General features: G+C 43.9%; 1 protein-coding gene across 5 annotated transcripts in view; it reads right to left on the reverse strand.

Annotated features, from left to right (window-relative positions):
• Positions 1 to 20,852, reverse strand: part of SCUBE2 (signal peptide, CUB domain and EGF like domain containing 2) — a 70,153-nt gene that overhangs the window by 14,564 nt on the left and 34,737 nt on the right. For 4 of the 5 annotated variants that reach the window (XM_018059517.1, XM_018059515.1, XM_018059516.1 and 1 more), the window contains 5 exons: positions 20,345 to 20,461; positions 20,038 to 20,124; positions 18,306 to 18,410; positions 16,094 to 16,249; positions 15,486 to 15,692 (listed from right to left, as the gene is read on the reverse strand). In XM_018059517.1, the coding sequence (XP_017915006.1) occupies positions 15,486 to 15,692; positions 16,094 to 16,249; positions 18,306 to 18,410; positions 20,038 to 20,124; positions 20,345 to 20,461 (672 nt within the window). The remainder of the gene's footprint in view (positions 1 to 15,485; positions 15,693 to 16,093; positions 16,250 to 18,305; positions 18,411 to 20,037; positions 20,125 to 20,344; positions 20,462 to 20,852) is intronic. The other variant, XM_018059519.1, reaches the window with a different exon arrangement.

The raw sequence follows: 20,852 nt of genomic DNA on the forward strand, positions 1-20,852 counted from the left end.
AGTCAAATCTACAGTTTTTCCAGTAGTCATGTATGGATGTGAGAGTTGGACCATAAAGAAAGCTGAGTGCCAAAGAATTGATGCTTTCGCACTGTGGTATTGGAGAAGACTCTTGAGAGTCCCTTGGACAGCAAGGAGATCCAACCAGTCCATCCTAGAGGAAATCAATCCTGACTATTCATTGGAAGGACTGATGCTAAAGCTGAAACTCCAATACTTTGGCCACCTGATGCGAAGAGCCAACTCATTGGAAAAGACCTTGATGCTGGGAAAGATTGAAGGCAGGAGGAGAAGGGAATGACAGAGGATGAGATGGTTGGATGGCATCACTAACTCGATGGACACGAGTTTGAGCAACTCCAGGAGTTGGTGATGGACAGGGAAGCCTGGAGTGCTGCAGTCCATGGGGTCACAAAGAGTCAGACATGACTGAGCAACTGAACTGAACTGACTGTTGGCTATGGGGAGGGTGATCTCAAGTGTCTTACAGATGAGTGGTGCAAAATAGGATGTTTCATATTTGTAATAATGTTAATACATTACAAAGAGCAAATCCTAGTAAGCATCTCCTGAAAGAATAAACTACAAGGAAGTTAATAAACCATGCTTCTGGTCATATTTTTTGGTGTTGTTAAACAACAAACATTTAATATCTTATTTTAGGATACGCTGCTGCTGCTGCTGCTGCTAAGTCGCTTCAGTCATGTCCGACTCTGTGCGACCCCATAGACGGCAGCACACCAGGCTCCCCCGTCCCTGGGATTCTCCAGGCAAGAACACTGGAGTGGGTTGCCATTTCCTTCTCCAATGTATGAAAGTGAAAAGTGAAAGGGAAGTCGCTCAGTGTGTCCAACTCTTAGCAACCCCATGGACTGCTGCCTACCAGGCTCCTCTGCCCATGGGATTTTCCAGGCAAGAGTACTGGAGTGGGGTGCCATTACCTTCTCCATTTAGGATATGAACATAGAGTAAATACACTGAAGTGGATTCTCTACTTAATACTTAAACAACATCATTGGAACCATCAAACAGGCTTTCTGATGGCTAAAATTTGTTGACTACTTGTCATCTACTGGGGCTTCTCATGTGACGCTAGTAGTAAAGAACCCAGCTGCCAATGCACAAGATATAGGAGACACGGGTTCGATCCCTGGGTCAGGAAGATCCTCTGGAGACGGACACGGCAACTGTGCAATAAGCTTTACACACATTATCTCACTTAGTCCCGGAAACAACCCAAAGGAGCAAGGTGCTATTATTAGCTATCATTTCACAGAGACTTAGAGACAATAAATAATTTTGCCAAGGTCCCACAGCTAATCTGTGAAATACACCTACAATGAGATCGAGAGCTTTGAGTTTAAAGAGGAAAAAGATCATTGAACAAAAGCGCCAACTGAATCACAATTCCAGACTTTGTAAGGATTCTCTATGGGGCATATGGGGAGTTTGACTAGAATAAACACATTTTCTTTTATATCTAAGCTGCCCAGAACTACAAAACAACATATCACATGATAAAATTAGTTATTACAGCCTTTGGATGTGTATAAGGGGTGGTGCTGGTTTTCATCCTACCCTACAAGTGCAATTTGCATATGTACTTTTTCTCTATTATCAGTAATAAAAATCTTTTCATTATTTACTCCATAATCTAAAGAAAACAAAAATGAGACTTAAAAAAATTCATAGTAAGCTGAAATATGCCACTTTAAATATTACTTTTACAATGAAAAGATATCAATCAAGAAAGTCTACACTAAAATCTAAATCTTAATACTTTTTTATATTGTTTGGATTTTCTTTTATAATATTCATATATTTTTAATTTAATTTTATGATATTTAAAAAAAAAATTATAAGTGAACTAAACTCTTCCTTTCTTGGCAAATGACATTATAGTGGATATGAGGCACTGAACTGCGGCAGACAGAGCCTGTAATTCCAGACTTAGCCTCTAAATGTAGCCCTACTGGATAATGGTTTCCATAATTACTCTATTTCAGCTCATCTCCCATGAAAAGCTGGAGAAGGAAATGGCAACCCACTCCAGTACCCTTGCCTGGAAAATCCCATGGACTGAGAAGCCTGGTAGGCTACAGTCCATGGGGTCGCAAAGAGTTGGACACAACTGAGCGACTTTCCCTTCCCTTCCCATGAAAAGCAGGGCTGAATTATGTACTAGAAACTCATGGATTTTTATCCTGGGTCCCACCTGACTATTCTAGTGCCTACAACAGACAGAAAATGAGAGCTAACCCCTTCATGACTCTATCAAGCCAACTGTCATGAAGACTGGAAGAAGTAAATAAAACCAAGGCTGTCTGGGGCTCCTCTAGCCCAAGCCATGTCCATTGTGAGAAAGGGCTATTTTTGTAACACCCATTCACCTAAAGGGACAGTGCCCGTATGGACAACAATGATTCCAACAGTCCCACGAATCATAACTTGGAGTCGGATCAGCTTGATCTGTTCCATCACAGCTCCTCTGTCAGAAAAAGACCCCCTCTGTGAGTGGATAAAAATGACCTGGTTCCTACTGCAAATAGTAACTGAATGGACTCCTGCTGTTCTGGATGTCCACTCCTCCTTAAAACTACTGACCACTCCCACTCCAAAACCTTTTTTTTTCCAAGGTTACATTTTGGGAAGCCTCACAATAACCCACATCTGTTACAATTTCTCAAGTGAGTGAAGAACTGAGAAATGCCCCTCAGACTGCCACCCTCCTCCCACCTCTCACCCCCCTCAGCCCGAAAAGAAAGCGCTGGTTCTTTTTTCTCAGCATTAGGGGCCTGCTCTACATTAACAAGCTCGTCACTCACAGTTTCTATTTTCCTTCCAGAGAGAAATACCTACAGACCTACAAAAATAATCCATGCCAACAACTTTCCAGATTAATTTGTTTCTTTCTCAAGGTAAAAATGAGCCAAACACTAAAAAGCAATTCTGAAATGTCATGAAGAGATGCCTGAAAACAGCTCTTTGCAAATGCGCTGAAGATCTGGCCTCAAGAGACCTCCATCCCAGTTCCAGCTGCATCTCTTTTTCCCTTGAGCAGCCAGCTTGTTTCGCTGCCCCAGACAAAGGAGTCAATTGCCCCCAGAACACTTCACGATCACAGCAAAGCTTTTGTGTGTCTTCAGTGGCCATTAAAATCCCGTTCTCCAATCCCGCACAGCTGTTTTCTCCTCCTCTTCAAAAAAAAAGAAAAAAGAAAGCTTTTCTGATGCAAAAGGGAGAGACCAGTGGGGACCAGGATTAATGGTGACAAAGAGACCTGAAGGCTGGCCTTCTTTTCAACACCATGGCCTTTGATTATTTCAGGCTGCGGACAAACACTATGGTCTCTCTGCAGTTAAGATGGTGAACCTAATAAAAGAGGTCACTCCCCAGCATTTGACTGTTTTCTTAAGGATCACGCCCTACCTTCTGCAGAGCCTCAGGCAGCCCACACGAATTCCCAGGGTCTCTTGGAGCTGCTGCTTTGCCCCTGCTCAGAGGCAATGGCACCTGAGGCAGCGCTGTAGCCTAGGGATCTCGATTTGAACACCTTTTAAATGAGTGTTTCAGAGTGACAGGAGATAGCACCCTCTTGGGCCAAGAAGTTGACTTGTCGCGTCTGTCCAGGTTTTGGTGTGTTCTCAGGTCTCCTATTTGAAAACTTTCTTATAGTTGAGGCTGAGAGAGGAGCCCAACTTGATGCCTTCCCTGTTGACTTCCCAGGGTATGCTATGTTTTCTTCATGCCTGGTTAATGGGACTGATTTCACTGCGTTTAAAATGTCTCTTTTGCCCTCAATGTAAATATTTCCCCAGAGATTTACCCTGGCCCCCTTTTTCCTTAGTGTTGGTGACTATTCTCGGGATGTCATCTGTTGTTCTTGTGAAGATTCATCTACTCATTTGTTCAGTTAAGTACTTAGCACCAGTACTGTCTAGGAGCTGGAGATACAGCAGAGAAGACAGACATGGCCCTGCCCTAAAGGGGCTCTTGCTCTAGTGGAGAATATGGGCAATAAATGGGCAAACAAATAAATATATAGTAGAATGCTAACAAGAGGTAAGTGCAACGAAGAAAATTCAAACAGGGAAGAGAGTAAGGCAAAGAGTAGTGCTCTGCATGAATGCTATTTTAGAAGAATAGCCCAGAAAGGCCTCTGTGAGCAGAGATCAGAGTGAAATGAGGGAAACAGGTTTGCAATGGTCTTGCCTGATAGCAAAAAAACCAGTGCAGCAGGAACATACTGAAAGGGGCTGGGTGATAGGAGATGAGCTCTAAAAGCAAACAAGGGGCAGATTACATAGATTCTTGAAGGTCTTGGTAAGGAAATTAGCTCTTACTCAAAGTGTGCTGAAGGTTTTGAATGGGGCAGGGACATGATCTGACTTATGCTTCTAAAAGATCTTCTGGCTGCTGTGCGGAGAACAGATGGAAGGCAGGCAAGGGTAATGTGAACAATTCAGAGCCCATTGCAATAGACTGGGCAGGAGATGGTGGTGGTTTGGAACAGAGTAGTAGAAACAGAGGAAGAGAAAACTAGTTAGACTCAGGTAAAAAGGCAGATCTGACAGGATTTGCGAATGGATCCAATAAGGAGCATGACAGAACAAGAGAGCTCAAGAAAACTAGAGCAGCTGAGCAGACAGGGAAGCCAGTTACAGAGATGAGGGTTTTGGTGTGGAGTGAGGGAGGAGAAGAAAAGGTTTTGTTTAGACATTTGAGTTTAAGAAACTTTGGGGCCATGCAAGTGTTGGTATTGAGAAGGCATTCGTTATGCTAGTGGTCTCCAAGATAGAATACTACACCTCAGCAGTTTACAAAGCATTTTCACATCTATGCATATTAAATTTTATCTAAAAAATAAGACATAAAAAAAGGTTCATTGGTTTAGTATCTAAACCAGACTTACCACAGTAATCATTTTGAAATATATAGAAATATCGAATCACTATGTCATGTACCAGGAACTAACACAGTGCTGTGCTACTGCTGCTGCCAAGTCACTTCAGTCGTGTCCAACTCTGTGTGACCCCATAGACGGCAGCCCACCAGGCTTCCCTGCCCCTGGGATTCTCCAGGCAAGAACACTGGAGTGGGTTGCCATTTCCTTCTCCAATGCATAGGTCAGCTATAATTCAAAAACAAACAAACAAATTCACAGAAAAAGAGATCAGGGTAGGAGAAGGGGAAATTGGATAAAGGTGGTCAATAAGTACAAACTTCCAGTTATAAGATAAATAAGTACTAGGAATATAATGTACAACATGATAAATATAATTGACGCTGCTGTATGTTATACACGACAGTTGTTAAGAGAGTAAACCCTAAGAGTTCTCAACACAAGGAGAAACATTTTTTTTCATATTTCTTCAGTGCGGTAAATATTTGATATGATGGATGTTCACTAAACTTACTGTGGTAATCATCTCATGATGCATGTAAGTCAAATCATTATGCTGTACACTTTAAACTTATACTTTGCTGTATGTCTATTATATCTCAATAAAACTGAAATATATATATATATATTTTTTTAAGTTCTTCTGTTTAAAAAAGAAGAGAGATTGGCCCCTCAGTCAGTCCACATCTCCACAAGTCAGACACACATGTGAAGACACAAAGTCCCCAAGAAAGAGACCTGTGAGTAGGGAGGTACTGACTGACTTCTTTTCCATGTCTTGAGAAGAATTTCAATTAGGCCTCGTTGAACAGGTTTCCTGATTATATTATCTGGTCTCAAACGAACAAACCATCGGGAAGTAGAAAGCAGCTTCCAACAATTCTTGTAGAAATCCTGGACCCATGATGCAGGACCAGGGCTGCAGGCACAGGTGAGCCCCAGGGAAGCGCAGAACTGACACAGCTTGTTCTCCTGATACCAGCTCTTGTCAAACCATATCCCAAGATATAAACAGTGACGATTTAATCAGCTCTGACAAGAAGTGAGCCAAAACACTGCTGCTGCTGCTGCTAAGTCGCTTCAGTCGTGTCCGACTCTGTGCGACCCCATAGACGGCAGCCCACCAGGCTCTGCCATCCCTGGGATTCTCCAGGCAAGAACATCGGAGTGGGTTGCCATTTCCTTCTCCAATGCATGAAAGTCAAAAGTGAAAGTAAAGTCGCTCAGTCATGCTCGACTCTTAGAAGCAATGAACAAAAAGACTATTTGAAAAAAATGATTTACAGCCACTACCGTTAACAATAAACCTTGCTGAGTTGCCAGCATGGTGCCTTCAGAGGCTAGCCAGCTATTTAAAATTTTGTTTATTTAATCTGTATCTCTTTTTTAAAAAATGATGTATACAATATATTAGGCAATAGTATAAGTATATAATTTTAAAATAAGTAAACATTCATAAATTCAAAAGTATTTCACTCTGTGTGTGTGTGTGTGCATGTGAGTTGTAGAGGGCAGTTTAGGAGTCACCAGCATATGCTGGTATTTAAAGCTATTGCAGTGCTGAATGAGGTCACTGAAGAGAGTAAAAATAAATAAGTAAATAAGGGATGGGCATAGAGGACTGAGACCTGGGATCCCTGATGTCTAGAGATAAAAAAAGTAGGGGATCCCCAGTATGGGAAATGAAAAGGGAGCAGCCAGTGAAGCAGAAGAGAACCAGAGGTGTGTGGTATGTGAACCCATGAGGAGAGTTTCTGGGAGGAGGGAGGGGTCAGCAGAGTCTGGGTGACAGCTGGCAATGGATTTGGTAACATGGAAGTTGTTAGAAACCTTGGGAAAAGCAGTTCCCCTGAAGACGTTGGGAATGAAAACCAGGTTGGTTAGGGTGGAGGAGAAAATGGTCGATGAGGAAGCAAAGACAGGGAATTTAGACAAGTCTTTCAAGGAGTTTTGCTTGAAAGGGGGTCAAAGACAGGAGGCAGGATCTGGAGACAAGCAAAAGAAGTCAAAGGAGGATTTGTGCGGGTTTTAAGACAGGAGTAGGTTTGTGTGCTGTTGGAAATGATCCAGTAGAGAAGGAGAATTCTGAGATGCAGGGTCAGTGGGGACAAAAGCAGGAACATTGCTCTTGAGATGGTGAGAAGGAATGGGCCCTGGAGCCCCAGGGGAAGAATGGGCCTTAGGAAGGAGCGTGGGCTGTTCATCCCTTTTAACAGGAGGCAAGTTAGAGCAGTGTGGACAGACGCAGGGTGGTGGGGGGGGTCAGTCTACACATGGAGAGGTGACGTCATTTTCCTAGACTCCAACCCGCCTGTGGACATTTCTGCCTAGGAGTCTTGTTGCAACTCAGATTCTACTTTCCCAGGGGGAATGCTTCTCTTCCCTTCCCCTGTCCAAGCCTTCCTACCCCTCTGACTTTACTCTCTTTATAAACAGCATCTCTATACTCCCAGTCACCAAGGCTCCAAACCACATTATCCCAGACTTCTCTTCTCCCTGCTGCAGCACCCTATACCTGGGTCCCTTTCGTCTGTCCCCGATTTTTTATCCCTATGGCACTAGTGTCCTTTGCTCCTTACCATCTCATATCTAGATTACTGCAATAACCTTCCAGTGCACTCCCTGGCTGGCCATTCCTCCTGGCCCCAGCTCTGTTACTACCAACAGATTCACCTTCCTAAAGTACTTCTCTAACTGCTTCACTCCCTGCCTCAAAAACCTCCTCGACTTGCCAACCTGCGTCTTCAACTCAAATTCAGCCTTCAGTCTCCCTTTCTGTATATGCGTTTTCATTCTTTCTCATGCCCTCTCAAGAGCCCATTTTTTTCCTGCTTTTCCTATAAATCTTTTGATTATTTCTTCCCCAGTGATCACATTCATCTTACCATTCAACCAACCCACAGGCTTTTTGATGGTGCCTCCTGCATCTGAAACAGGGCTGGGTAAGATGGGGGATGTATGGGAAGAAAATGCAGATCAGAGGCTAAGTCAGAAACCTCTGAGCTCACCCCAACCCTTTCCTCGTCTCAGTCCCCAATCCAATTTATCACCAAATGCTGTTCACGTCTCCTCCTGAATATTTCTCTAGTCCACTGTTGCTTTTCTATTCCATCTTGTGCCTTCATGTTCTCAATATCTCTTATGCAAAGCATTCAGAAGCTCCCAAATAGGTTTTTCTGCCTCCAGTCCTGACCCTCAGTTCAGTTGGAGAGCTCTTTCTAGAATATACATATGACCTTGTGCTCCCTGATTAAAGCCTCTAATGATACCTGTCACCTACAGATAAACATATTCAAGGTCTCTCAAGACTTGGCCATGTTTTTCCCGCTAGCCTTGCTGCCCATCACAGCCCACCTTCCACTCCAGGGATAGTAATACTGAAATGCCAAAGATCCCCTGTGCACATCTGGCTGGTCCTCACTCTCCAAGGCTGTTCCTCTACCCATTTATGCATCATCTGTGCTCCCTTTAAAGCTCACCAAGGCTTTCCCTCTTTGGGGAAGCCTTCTCTGACTTTTCCCTGGGAGGGTTATGACTTGAGGGATGCTATCTTACTTATTCAGTCCTCCTCAGCACCCACCACAAAGCTGGCCCACAGAAGACTCTCCATATCAGTTGGGTATGTGGCTCAGACGGTAAAGCGTCTGTCTACAATGCGGGAGGCCCGGGTTTGATACTTGGGTCAGGAAGATCCCCTGGAGAAGGAAATGGCAATCCACTCCAGTACTCTTGCCTGGAAAATCCCATGGACAGAGGAGCCTGGTAGGCTACAGTCCATGGGGTCGCAAAGAGTCAGACACGACTGTGCGACTTCACTCACTCACTTAGGATAATCACAAGGCATACACAGTACCCAGGAGAGGTGAGAGTATTCAAACTGAGAGTTAGGAACATGGGCTCTTGAGTCAGACCTGAATTTGAATCCTGGCTCTGCCACTTGCTTGCTGCATGAGACTGAGAAAACTGCTTACCTTCTCATGCCTTTGTTTCCTTATCTATAAAAATGGTATGATGCAGAATAGACTTGTGACAAGGACTAAATTAGAAGAGTCGTGTAAGGTGCTTAGGGCTTCCCACGTGGCACTAGTGGTAAAGAATCCACCCGCCAATGCAGGAGACATTAGAGACACGGGTTCGATCCCTGGGTCAGGAAGATCCCCTGGAGGAGGGCATGACAACCCACTACAGTATTCTTGCCTGGAGAATCCCATGGACAGAGGAGCCTAGTCAGTTATAGCCCACAGGGTCGCAAAAAGTCAGACGTGATTGAAGTGACTAAACACGCACAGAAGTAAGATGCTTAACAAAGGGCTGAATGCATTAAGTGTTCAATAGATGTCAACATTTTACTAAATTATGTTTTTTAAACTTTTTTAATTAAAGGAATTTCCTATCAAGTCTAGGTGATAAATATTAGTTTAATATTGGTCTATATTGCTAATATACCACTTACATTTTCCTTGATTTAAAACAGAAATTTTCCACCTGCTCAATTCCAAATAATTTCTCAGTTTTGAAAAAATCAAGAAGAAAATACCTGGCTTCTCCCTGCCTCATGCTTCTCCCTTTGCACATGCTGCTGTCTCCTCTGTTCAAGCGCCCCCTGCTTCCACTGGGTTTGCATGCTCAGTTCTTCCTTCTGACTTAGGTCTCAGCTCAAACGCAACCTGCTCTGACAGACTTCCTTGAATACCCTGTAAAGAGTAGAAGTCTCTCCTCCCCTCTGACACTTTCTGTTCTATTACGTTCAATAGCACTTATACTTTATGAAACTATCTTTTCCTTTACTTTTTGATTACGCATCTCTCTCCATTAGAATGTGAACTTCATAAAAGCACGGTTTTCACCCATTATATTCTTACTGCTTCATCCCAAGTTCTTTTTTGTGGCACAGAGTGGGATCTCAATAAATTCTATTTGAATTAATTTTTCCCAACTGCTGCAGAAAAAGCTACTACTATTAAAATTTGAATTAAACTTTTCTAGTTTCTCAAGGACCCAGGCACTAGAATACTTCCCAGTTTGCCAGTTGTCTGGGTTGTCTTTGCAAAATTTCAGCAAGTTTCAAAAAAATCAAATATAAAAATTTATACTTTAGCAAGTATATTCCTTAAATAATGTATCCTTTATGAAAGGATAAATAGCTATGAAAGAAAAAGAGAAATCCAAGTCATTATTAATTTTTCTTTAGATACAAAGGACTTTATGAATTACTACGAGCTTGATGAATTTGTTCCTTGGAGAATATAATTGCTTTTTTTTTTGCCATCTTGCTAAAATTGATCACAGATGGTACAGAGATCATTTGGAGAGTGGGCTGTCCTCAAAGTCCTCAAATGCCAAAATAATGAGACTTTACTATATAAAATTATTATAAGAAAGGAAATATTTGGTCAGAAGTGACTATGTTCTTTGATAAAACGTGGGGCCTTAAATTTTATTTTTTTACAATTATGTTGGAAAAATAAAAACTTCAATGGAAAAATAGCTAAAGAAAATGGATATTCTCAGAAGAGGAAATCAAAATGGCCATAGACATATGACAGCATGCTCAGTTTTACTAATAATCAAAAAAACACAAGTTCAAATGATCATCATTTTTACTTATCAGATTTTCAAAAATTAAAAAGATCAATAAAATACAATCCATGTTACCAATGATGTGGGGCAATAAGCACTCAATCACAATGTTGGAGGGAGTATATATTAGTATGTTTTTGGAGGCTGAGTTAGCAGTATCTATTCAGTTTTAATAAACTGTGGAAAATTCTGAGAGAGATGGGAATACCAGACCACCTGACCTGCCTCTTGAGAAATCTGTATGCAGGTCAGGAAGCAACAGTTAGAACTGGACATGGAACAACAGACTGGTTCCAAATAGGAAAAGGAGTATGTCGAGGCTGTATATTGTCACCCTGCTTATTTAACTTCTATGCATCATGAGAAACACTGGACTGGAAGAAGCACAAGCTGGAATCAAGATTGCCGGGAGAAATATCAATAACCTCAGATATGCAGATGACACCACACTTATGGCAGAAAGTGAAGAGGAACTCAAAAGCCTCTTGATGAAAGTGAAAGAGGAGAGTGAAAAAGTTGGCTCAACATTCAGAAAACGAAGATCATGGCATCCGGTCCCATCACTTCATGGGAAATAGATGGGGAAACAGTGGAAACAGTGTCAGACTTTATTTTTGGGGGCTCCAAAATCACTGCAGCCATGAAATTAAAAGATGCTTACTACTTGGAAGGAAAGCTATGATCAATCTAAATAGCATATTCAAAAGCAGACATTACTTTGCCGACTAAGGTCCGTATAGTTAAGGCTATGGTTTTTCCAGTAGTCGTGTATGGATGTGAGAGTTGGACTGTGAAGAAGGCTGAGTGCCAAAGAACTGATGCTTTTGAACTGTGGTGTTGGAGAAGACTCTTGAGAGTCCCTTGGACTGCAAGGAGATCCTACCAGTCCATTGTGAAGGAGATCAGCCCTGGGATTTCTTTGGAAGGAATGATGCTAAAGCTGAAACTCCAGTACTTTGGCCACCTCATGCGAAGAGTTGACTCATTGGAAAAGACTCTGATGCTGGGAGGGATTGGGGGCAGGAGGAGAAGGGGACGACAGAGGATGAGATGGCTGGATGGCATCACTGACTCGATGGATGCGAGTCTGAGTGAACTCCGAGAGTTGGTGATGGACAGGGAGGCCTGGCATGCTGCAATTCATGGGGTCACAAAGAGTCAGACACGACTCAGCGACTGAACTGAACTGATTCAGTTTTAAACATGTACATCCTTCTCCCTGCAATTAAACATCTACAAGTCTGTCTTCCAGAAATATTGGTCTGTGCACAAAAAGAATATTTATTGCAGCATTGTTGGTAATAGAAAAATTAGGAATAGCTTGATTAAATGTCACCCTCAGGAGTATGGCTAATAAATACTGGTGTCTTAAAACAAAAGTAGACCAGGAAGCTTTAAAAGAAGTATTATAGCTCCTCTGTTAGCATGGAAAGGTGGCCATGATCTACTCTGTAGTTAAAAACAATATGCAATACATTAAAATAGCATTGATATATTTTTTACTGTTTTATCACACACAAACCTTCAGCCTGTTTTTAATACAGCAGCCAAAGTTATCCTTTTCAAACAGAAGTCAGAACCTTGTTATCACTTTGCTAAAATCCCTTCTCAGGCTTTTCTCTCACTCAGATTCGGAGTCCTCACCATAATTTCCACTTCCCACGTGCTCTGGCCCTCTGCCTCTGCTCTGACTTTCTTCCTCCACCCTCCTCTCCCCAGCTCTCTTCATCCCGGCCTTCTCCTCAGTGCCTCGGGGTTTTAGTACTCGCTGTTTCCTTTACCTAGGATGCTTCCCCTAGGAGTCCTCACTGCTAGTGCCTCCCATCCTTCACATCTCTCCCCAGATTCCACTTTTCAATGACCACAGCCCCTGAGCATAGTCTGCATTTTGGCGGAGTACCTTCCTCCTCACCCCTCCCCTTTCCCTGGCATTTTCTTTTTTATTAATTTATTTTTATTTTATGGCTGTGCTGCACAGCATGACCAGGGATCAAACCTGCGCCCCCTGCATTGCAAGCGTGGAGTCTTAACCACCGGATCACCAGGGAAGTCCCGCCTCGGCATTTTCTATTCCACTTCCATGCTTACCTGCTCTTCACTCCCTCACCACCATTTGCTACAGGATATACTTTCTTCTCTATCGGTTTGTGGTCTATCTCCCTCTTCTAGAACTCTAAACTTGGCGAGGGCTGAGATTTTTGCTCTTTCGTCTCATTACTGGATTCCAACACCTAGAATAGTTCCTGGCACACATTTGGTGCCCAATAAATATTTGTTGAATGAATAAGAAAAATTTCATTTTTATATCTGCATAAAAACAGATGTAGAAAAATCCACAGCAAACTATTGACACTGATTATTTCTGGGGAGTGAGGTTAGAAGCTGATTGGAAAATTTCCATCCTGTGTACATTTCTATATCATTTGACACATGTACCACTTCTAGGTAATTAAAAACTAAAAATATATATATTTTAAAGGAAAAACATAATGGTCCCATCTCTCCTTCTAGGTGACTCAAAACACTCCTTGGGCTCTTTTCTAGAAACATAAATGGACGGTAGCTCACCACGTTCCTTTGTCCATGGAATTCTCTAGGCAAGAATACTGCAGTGGGTAGCCATTCCCTTCTCTAGGGGCTCTTCCTGACCCAGGGATTAAACCCATGTCTCCTGCACTGCAGGCAGATTCTTTACCATCTGAGCTACCAAAGAAGTCCCAGAAATATAAAATAATTCCCCCAAAGAATTATCCTCCATTTGTCTTCATTGCATGTGGTATCAGAGTTCAAAATATACTAGTAAGCCTGGTCTTTATGAGGTTCTAACACCATTAATGCAGGACTTCTCTGGTGGCTCAGATGGTAAAGAATCTGCCTGCAATGCAGGAGATGTGGGTCTGTGGGTTTGATCCCTGGATCGGGAAGACCCCCTGGAGAAGGGAATGGTTACCCCCTCCAGTATTCTTGCCTGGAGAATTCCATGGACAGAGGAGCCTGGTGAGTTACAGTCCATGGGGTTGGGAAGAGTCAGACACAACTGCGTTAATCGACCAGGAATATAAGACAGACACACACACACGATGGTTTGCCCTTGCCAGGAGTGTGCTGGGTAAAAAGCCTTTCCAAATAACTCAACTGACCCTTCTTTATACCCACTTCCTCCCTCCAGCAGGAGCAAAGCTTCATTGGTAGTTCCTTGGGCTGTGTTCCTTAACATCGTAAAATTAAAATCGTCAATGCTGCTGTCAGACAGGGTGAACCTTGAGGGCTACAAAATTCATCCAGTGCTAGAGGGAGCTCTTGAGACAAGACACATGGCCTCTCTGAGAAGCAAATCCAACCTAACTCAGTATGACAAGCACCTCAGGAACACATTCACACACACAACTGCCACACTAACCTTGTACTGTGTGTCTTCCACAAGTGGCCACAGTCATGAGGCCCCTGCTAAGCAACTCCCGATCCTCACCGTGAGGTCTTTATTCCCCAGAAGCATACCCATAGTAGTAGTAATAATACTCTCACTGGGAGTTGTTCCACAAGGCCCTTGACATTAGCTTTTTCTGAACTCTTAACCGGCCATAAAGGCTCCCTGGCAAGCTTGCAGCACTTGGGGGACGAGGGGTGTAATATAGCTCTGAGGCCAGAAGCAGGACAGACCTGCCTGTCCCTGACAGTTTCTGCAGCTCACCCTGGAAACTAGGGCAGCAACGGCCAATTCTCATCACCATTTTGGTATGAAAACTGGAACTCTTCGAATCTTAAGTGAGAACAAATCAACCAGCTAGGTGGTTTTTATCTTTTTTTTTTTTTTTCAAGAGAGTCAGCTGGAATGAGAGTTACGACTATTTGAGAATAGCCCCTGGTAGACAGTTACCACTTAATTTTACACATGATCTCCAGTATGTTTTGCCAAAGCAACAGAATAGGGCTGTGGAGCTATTGCTGACAACTTTTCTAAACAAGTGCCTCTGAGCTTAGCTTTGCTTCTTTTGAAACACTGATTTATTACTCCTTAGCTCAAGCTTCATTTCTCAGGCCTTGTTCCTCTAATGACACGTTAGAAAGGACATCACTTTACTCTGGAGGGGTCTGCTTATTGAAATTCACCTTTCTTTGGGATCAGAGCACAGGGTTTGGAATAGGACCATCCATGTGACCTTGAGCAAGAATACTTACCCCTCTGAACTCCAGTTTGCTCTTCTGTAAAATGCAGATAATAATACTGCCTGGTCAGATGACTATAAGGATTGAATGAAGTAATGTACATAAAATGCTTAGTGTTATGCCTGTCACAGGTGAAGCCTCAAGTCATTACCATTATTACTATAAAGTAAGACCCTACTTTTCCCCCATCTAAGACTCCTTCGGTAGAGTCTCCCATAATTGCCCAGAACAATCTCTCACAACAAACACACCTCAAGATTGACTACCTTGGAACCTCCTGCCCAGATTCCTCTTGCCTGGAACTTCATCAGAAGCTTGGGCCATACCTCAGGGATCTCATAAGGCAGCTGAGGATCCCTAGCCTCTCCCCTCCACAAAATTATGGACAAAAGTTTATTAACTGCCACCATGGGTCAAACCACAGGGAGATGATAGGGGAACTGTTGAGAGTGGAGTGTCAAGAAGGCTCAATGATGTCTTATATTTGCAGGCCTGCCCCAGCTAGGGGACCACAGCGCTTTGAAGACCACAGTCCCTCAGATCCTTAAAGGATAACCCTCTCTCTTCTCATCAGCCCTGCCTCTTCCATCCCATCCCTTGACTCAACCAACATTTACTAAGGGCCAGGCACTATTCCTCGTGGACGGGGGCTCCTGATCCAGTAGGAAAGGGCAATACCAAGTGTAGATTTCAAACGAGGGTGGGGATCCCGGGAGTTCTCTGGAAGGATCCTGGGGAGAAAGGATGGGCCAGACTTGCTTATGGCTACCCCTAGTGTTTTTGGAGCTCAAGAGAGTTCTATTAGTAAAAATGTCCCGGCTAGCAGGCCACTCACCACACTGGTTTCCTCCATGGTCCTGGCCCATTGCACAGGACTCTATCTGGCGTTCAGATGTTCGGGGAGACTTTTTAGCCACTTCAAGGTTCACGCCTGAGAGCTGGAGGTGCAGCTGCTCCCTGTGGGCAGCCTTCCGGAGCGTGCGGATGGCCTTCCGGAGCCGCTTCTCTCTTCGCTTTACGATGCAACTGAGATCACAAGACACTGCAGAAACCAGAGAGTGCAGTGGAGGGGAGTTCAGGCTGCCGTACGTGTCTGCTGGACTATGTCTAGACCGACTGCAGGGCCTACCAACACTCACAGCCCCCTGCAGACAGCGTGGGGAGAGACGTGGAGCTGGGCACCTAGCAGGCTGGGCAGCATTTGATTCAAACAGAAATTTGTTGGCCAAAATGGTAGCTTTGAGTTTTGATGAGGCAGATAAAATCATCAGGTTCCAAACCAATTCAGTGTAGTTTGGGGGTAAACAAACAACAACAACAAAAAAACAGGAGATACTTAAGTGAATGTACAATTTCCTCCCACAAGAATGATGAAGAGCGAAAGGCGAAGAAACAGGAGAAAGCTGTAAGAAGCCTGGCACCAGAGACTATTTTCAAACCAACCTGTCACCTCCTTTTGGTTAGTTTCAAGCTCAAACTCAACAGTGATAAACATTTCCTTAGGGGCGCTCGGTCGGCCAGGGCCTCCTGGGACTTGCTTGCCAGAGCTGCATGTAAGGTTTGCGTAGCGGAAGCTCTCTTTTACTGAGCTGTGCTTCTCTGTATGGAGAAACAAAATTATCGGAAGCCAAATCCTGGCAAAGCACTCGGCTGAACATTCGCTCAAACTCTGTAAACATTTCATTAGAACAGCTCTCAGGGGACCAGATGATTAACTCCAGATGCCAAGACACTGCAAGCCCTCAGCCTGGAGCACGACGACATTCTAATCTTGAAGAGCCAGTATTGCCTCCTATGTAACTTTACCGTTTAGCTCTCGAAACTGATTTTCATGAACAGATGCTGGATGTTTCTGAATGCCCAGCTACACATGTGGAAGATGGGAACCAAAGGCACAAAGAAAATCAACAGATCCAAACAGTCATGACGGCACACAGGACGGGAGTGAAGGTGTTATGTAAGGCGGGGCCTCGGACATGCTCGTTTCTGACCCTCACTCCTCATTCCATGACTTCCAGTGAATCTTTTGACTAATGATTGTTAACCAGAACCAAAGACCAGATCCACATACTATTCACACAATGAACTAATCTCTACTGAACTGATGAATTATCTGTATCATATTCTTCTCTTAACATTATAAAGATGTTCAAATCAGCAGGGCATCAGGGTCAAAGGAAGGAGAAGGCAAATTAATTTTTCCCTAAAGATCCATCTTACCTCTCAAAAGGCTCACTTCAAATCTCAAACTGAACAGATGTTCATTTTGAACCTCTTTCACTTTCTATTTTCCCATATCTATTTTTAAATTTTTTTATTTTGAAGTAAGCTTAGATGTATAGGAAAGTTTCTGAGAGGGTCCGCAGAGTTCTCACATACTCTTCATCCAGTGTTCTCTAATGTTAACATCTTATATTTACACGTATCTTTATCAAAACTAAGAAATTAACATTGGTATAATACCATTAAATGAACTAAAGACTAAATCTATCTTTAAATAATGCTTTCACCCTCTGATTAAATGTATAAATACTCACTATTGGGGAATTTGGAAAATTCAGCAAAAAAATTAAAATCACTCAACATCCTTCCACCTAGATTTAACCCACTAATAAGGACGTGGTGAGTTTTCTTTTTCTTCTACTTATGCTTTTTTTTTCACAGTTTAGGTTGTATTAGATATACAAAATGTGACTCTTTTTTCATCTTTATTACAACATTTTCTAATGCCATTAAATGTTCTTTGAAAACCCATAATTAATAGCTGCATAATAGTCCATCAAGAAAACCTATAATTAATAGCTGTGTAATATTCAATCAAATGTTGCTGTTTAGTTGATAAGTTGTGTCCAGCTCTTTGCTACCCCATGGGCTGTAGTGCCCAGCCTCCTCTGTCTGTGGGATTTCCCAGGCAAGGATATTGGAGTGGGTTGCCATTTCCTTCTCCAATTCCATCAAATGGAGGTGCCCAAATTAATCTTGGTTAGTTACTTAAAATAGGCAGCCAGATGTGACTACAGTGACTATGCTTTTATTTGTTTGTATGATTTATTTGAGGGTAGACTAGGGAAAGAACCCTCCCTAATACATGAATCCTGATTTTTCTTTTATTCTCTAAAATTATTCTATGAACTAATACTGGAAATGTGAGCTAGGGGAGAAAGAGGAATGTTGGATTCTGCTCTTTCCATAAAGCCAGGTCTACTTGGAAAGTATTTGTTCTGCTGAAGCCAATGGCATCACTGCCTCCAAAGACGAGATCCAGCAGAAAAGCTGGATATGATATTTTTGTTCACCAAAGATGATCCTTTCTGAGCCAAACCTTTTTTCATTTCTTTGGATTATATTTTAAGCAAACTCTAAGATCTATAAATTTTAACCCAATATGATCACAAGTTACTTGCATCTTAAGCCCATATTGATTGCTATTAACTCACAGATTTCCCCAGAGGTTCGCCCTCTGTACCCTGCAGAGGAAGTCCTAATGTGTAACCCCAGGGGCATATGGAGCTGCCAGGCAGGGGTCTTCTTCCTCTTGAGAAGAGAGTCCATAGAGAGTCTGAACGGTAGGATCCCATCTGAAGGGCTCTGCTCGCTACAGATCCCTTCCCCGGCATGCAGACACGCTACCTGCACCAGCCATCTGATTCCATACCTGGGAGGACTGGTCGCAGACCCTCAGGAAACAGCTCAGCCTTTTTCAAACTACATTTGCCTTCATTTAGCTTAAAGGTTACACTTGTCCTGATGGTGGCGACATCTTCAGAAAGAAACAAGTGAAAGAGGTTACCTTTGGAGGCAAAGGAATGAAAACCACAGCGGGTGACGGCAGTTGTCCATTGCTGGAAGCATACCCTGAGCCCCTCTCTTACACTGAGAGCAAGGAAGACTGGGATCCGGGGGCACCCATGACCCTGGGACGAATGGCACCAGGAGTCCCCTAAGAGTTACACTTGGCCTTCATCTAAGATGAAGCCAGCACTCAAACATAACAAAGGAAGGGCCAAAAACAGCCTCAGCAGTGAGATGAAAAATGAGGTCACCAGAATCCCCCAGTTCACATTTGGACAAGACAGTGGAGAAAAATGGACAGGCAGGTTCTCCTCAATAAGCCCGTCCGGGGAGGGCAGGGCTGAGGGAGCCACCATTCCAGACAAGGCCAGCATCCCTAAACACAGCCAGGACCCTCAGGGTCCGTGAGGGAGCAAGGGTCCTACTCTGAGGGCCTCACATAGAACATTCTGCTCTCCTTCCGCAGGCAGTCTTAGCCTTGTGTTAGACTCTGGAGCCAATGACCAGGATTCACATTCCAGCCCTTCGATTTGTGATGAGAACTTGAGCAGGTTACTCAGTCTCCCTAAGCCTCAGTGTCCTCATCCATAAAACAGACAGTCCCTACACTACTAAAGCTGTTATGAGAACTAAATGAGGTAATGCAAGACGAAACAAAAAAATGTTTAGCCTCCTGTCTGGTACATAGTAAGAACTGAATAACTGTTAACGATTTGCTTGCCCACCCTTAGGGTGGCCTTAATCTCTAAGTGAAACAGACCACAGTGTCCCCTCTGACTGGATGCAAACATCAGACAAGAGGAGCAGCGAAGGACAGTGCTCAAGACTCTGCATCCAGACCGCCTGGTCAAAATCCTGGCTCCACTAATGTCACATCTGACTCACTTTGGATATGTTACTTCACCTCTCTGAACCTCAGTTTCTTCATCTGGTTAATAAAAATAACAATAAAACACCCTCAGAGGGCTATAGCGTGGATTATAATAAATCAGCTCACAAGCTGTTATTATCATGCTTTGAGCCTCTATCTTTGCTTAAACACATAGTATGGACATCTAGAACCATTTCCTTATTTAGATATTCTCATGACATCATCACAAACCCGTCTAAATCTAGAAGAACAAGGCCTCTGAAAAGCTTTAAAGGTTACTCTTTGTCTTTTGATAAACCAAAAAGGGTTTGGGCTTCTTTCTCTTGACAGGATCCTTGCTCCCCTGTCATGCTCATGTCTCCACCAATGCCTTGCACCCCAAGTACATGTTTCCTTGAGGGGGGCCTCTGAGGGGCTCTATGGTACCGGGAGCTGGGGAGACTTGAGTCTCCTGGCCCCGGAGCTACATGGCCCTCTGCCCAATATGATGACCCACCAGGGCTGCACAGAGCCTCCTGACAGAGTGGACACTCAGTAAGTGTCTGCTAGGCGGTGAGTCAGATCGCAGGCGCTGAGGCTGCAGGCAAGAACATCCTGTATCATGCTCGCGGCATCAGAGATTAGGGGAAAAGAAAACAAAGCCGACGCCCAAGAATAGCACCCCACAGATGAAGTCCATTGAACACGGTGAGCCCCAGAGACAACACGCAGATTTGGTAATTACCCCCGAAAGTGGAGTCATTTGATTTTTGCTGTTTGTTCCCGAGAGGAGAGGAAGAGCCGCAGGTGACAGAATAGGCCTCTTGCAGTCCTGACAGACAGAAGGTGGATTGTCAGCATGTGGGTGAGATCACAGGCTCTCCTGCCGGAAGCTCAAGTCCCTTCCTCCCCCCACTCCACGTGAACCACTAGAAAAAACCCCCAAACCACAGGGTCTCAGAGCTCAGGCCTCCAGGGATCAGGGAAGACCTGGGAGGGCTTCTAACACCTCGAGCCAGGAAGGCCTGGCCCCGGGCCTGGGACCCACTCACCTGGAGAGAGGTGAAAGCCAGAGTGGCATCTGAGGAAGCACCTGTCGCCTCCACCACTCTTACCGCACTGCAGGGACACGTGGGGTGACAGGCTAGTGGGCAGGCCCCCCTTCACTTCTAGACAGGACAAAATGCAGACACTTACAGAAAGAGAAGGACACTTCCTGGTGAGACCAGGCCAGCTGACTCCCACACACCAAAGACCCGAGCAAAGAAGGCAGCGCTAACGCCCAGCCCAAAACACAGACAGCTACTTATTCCCCACCCTCCCCCACCCCCCCACCCCCAGGTAAAGGAGCTTCTGGTTTGCTATTCTTTTCATATGGAAAAGCAAACAGAAGTGAGTTCCAACCTACGCTGAAGCACAGAAGGAAACACCAAAGAGCCTGCAAAGTATCTCCTGTTTTTGAACTATTTAAAGATGGGCTGCTGCAGCTGAGGGCAGGAGAGTTCAGTAGAGGACTGGCCGGCGCACGCTGGGTCCAGGGGGCGTGGAGAGAACTGCTGG

Source organism: Capra hircus, chromosome 15 (genome assembly GCF_001704415.2).
Source record: "Capra hircus breed San Clemente chromosome 15, ASM170441v1, whole genome shotgun sequence".
Classification (NCBI taxonomy): domain Eukaryota; kingdom Metazoa; phylum Chordata; class Mammalia; order Artiodactyla; family Bovidae; genus Capra; species Capra hircus.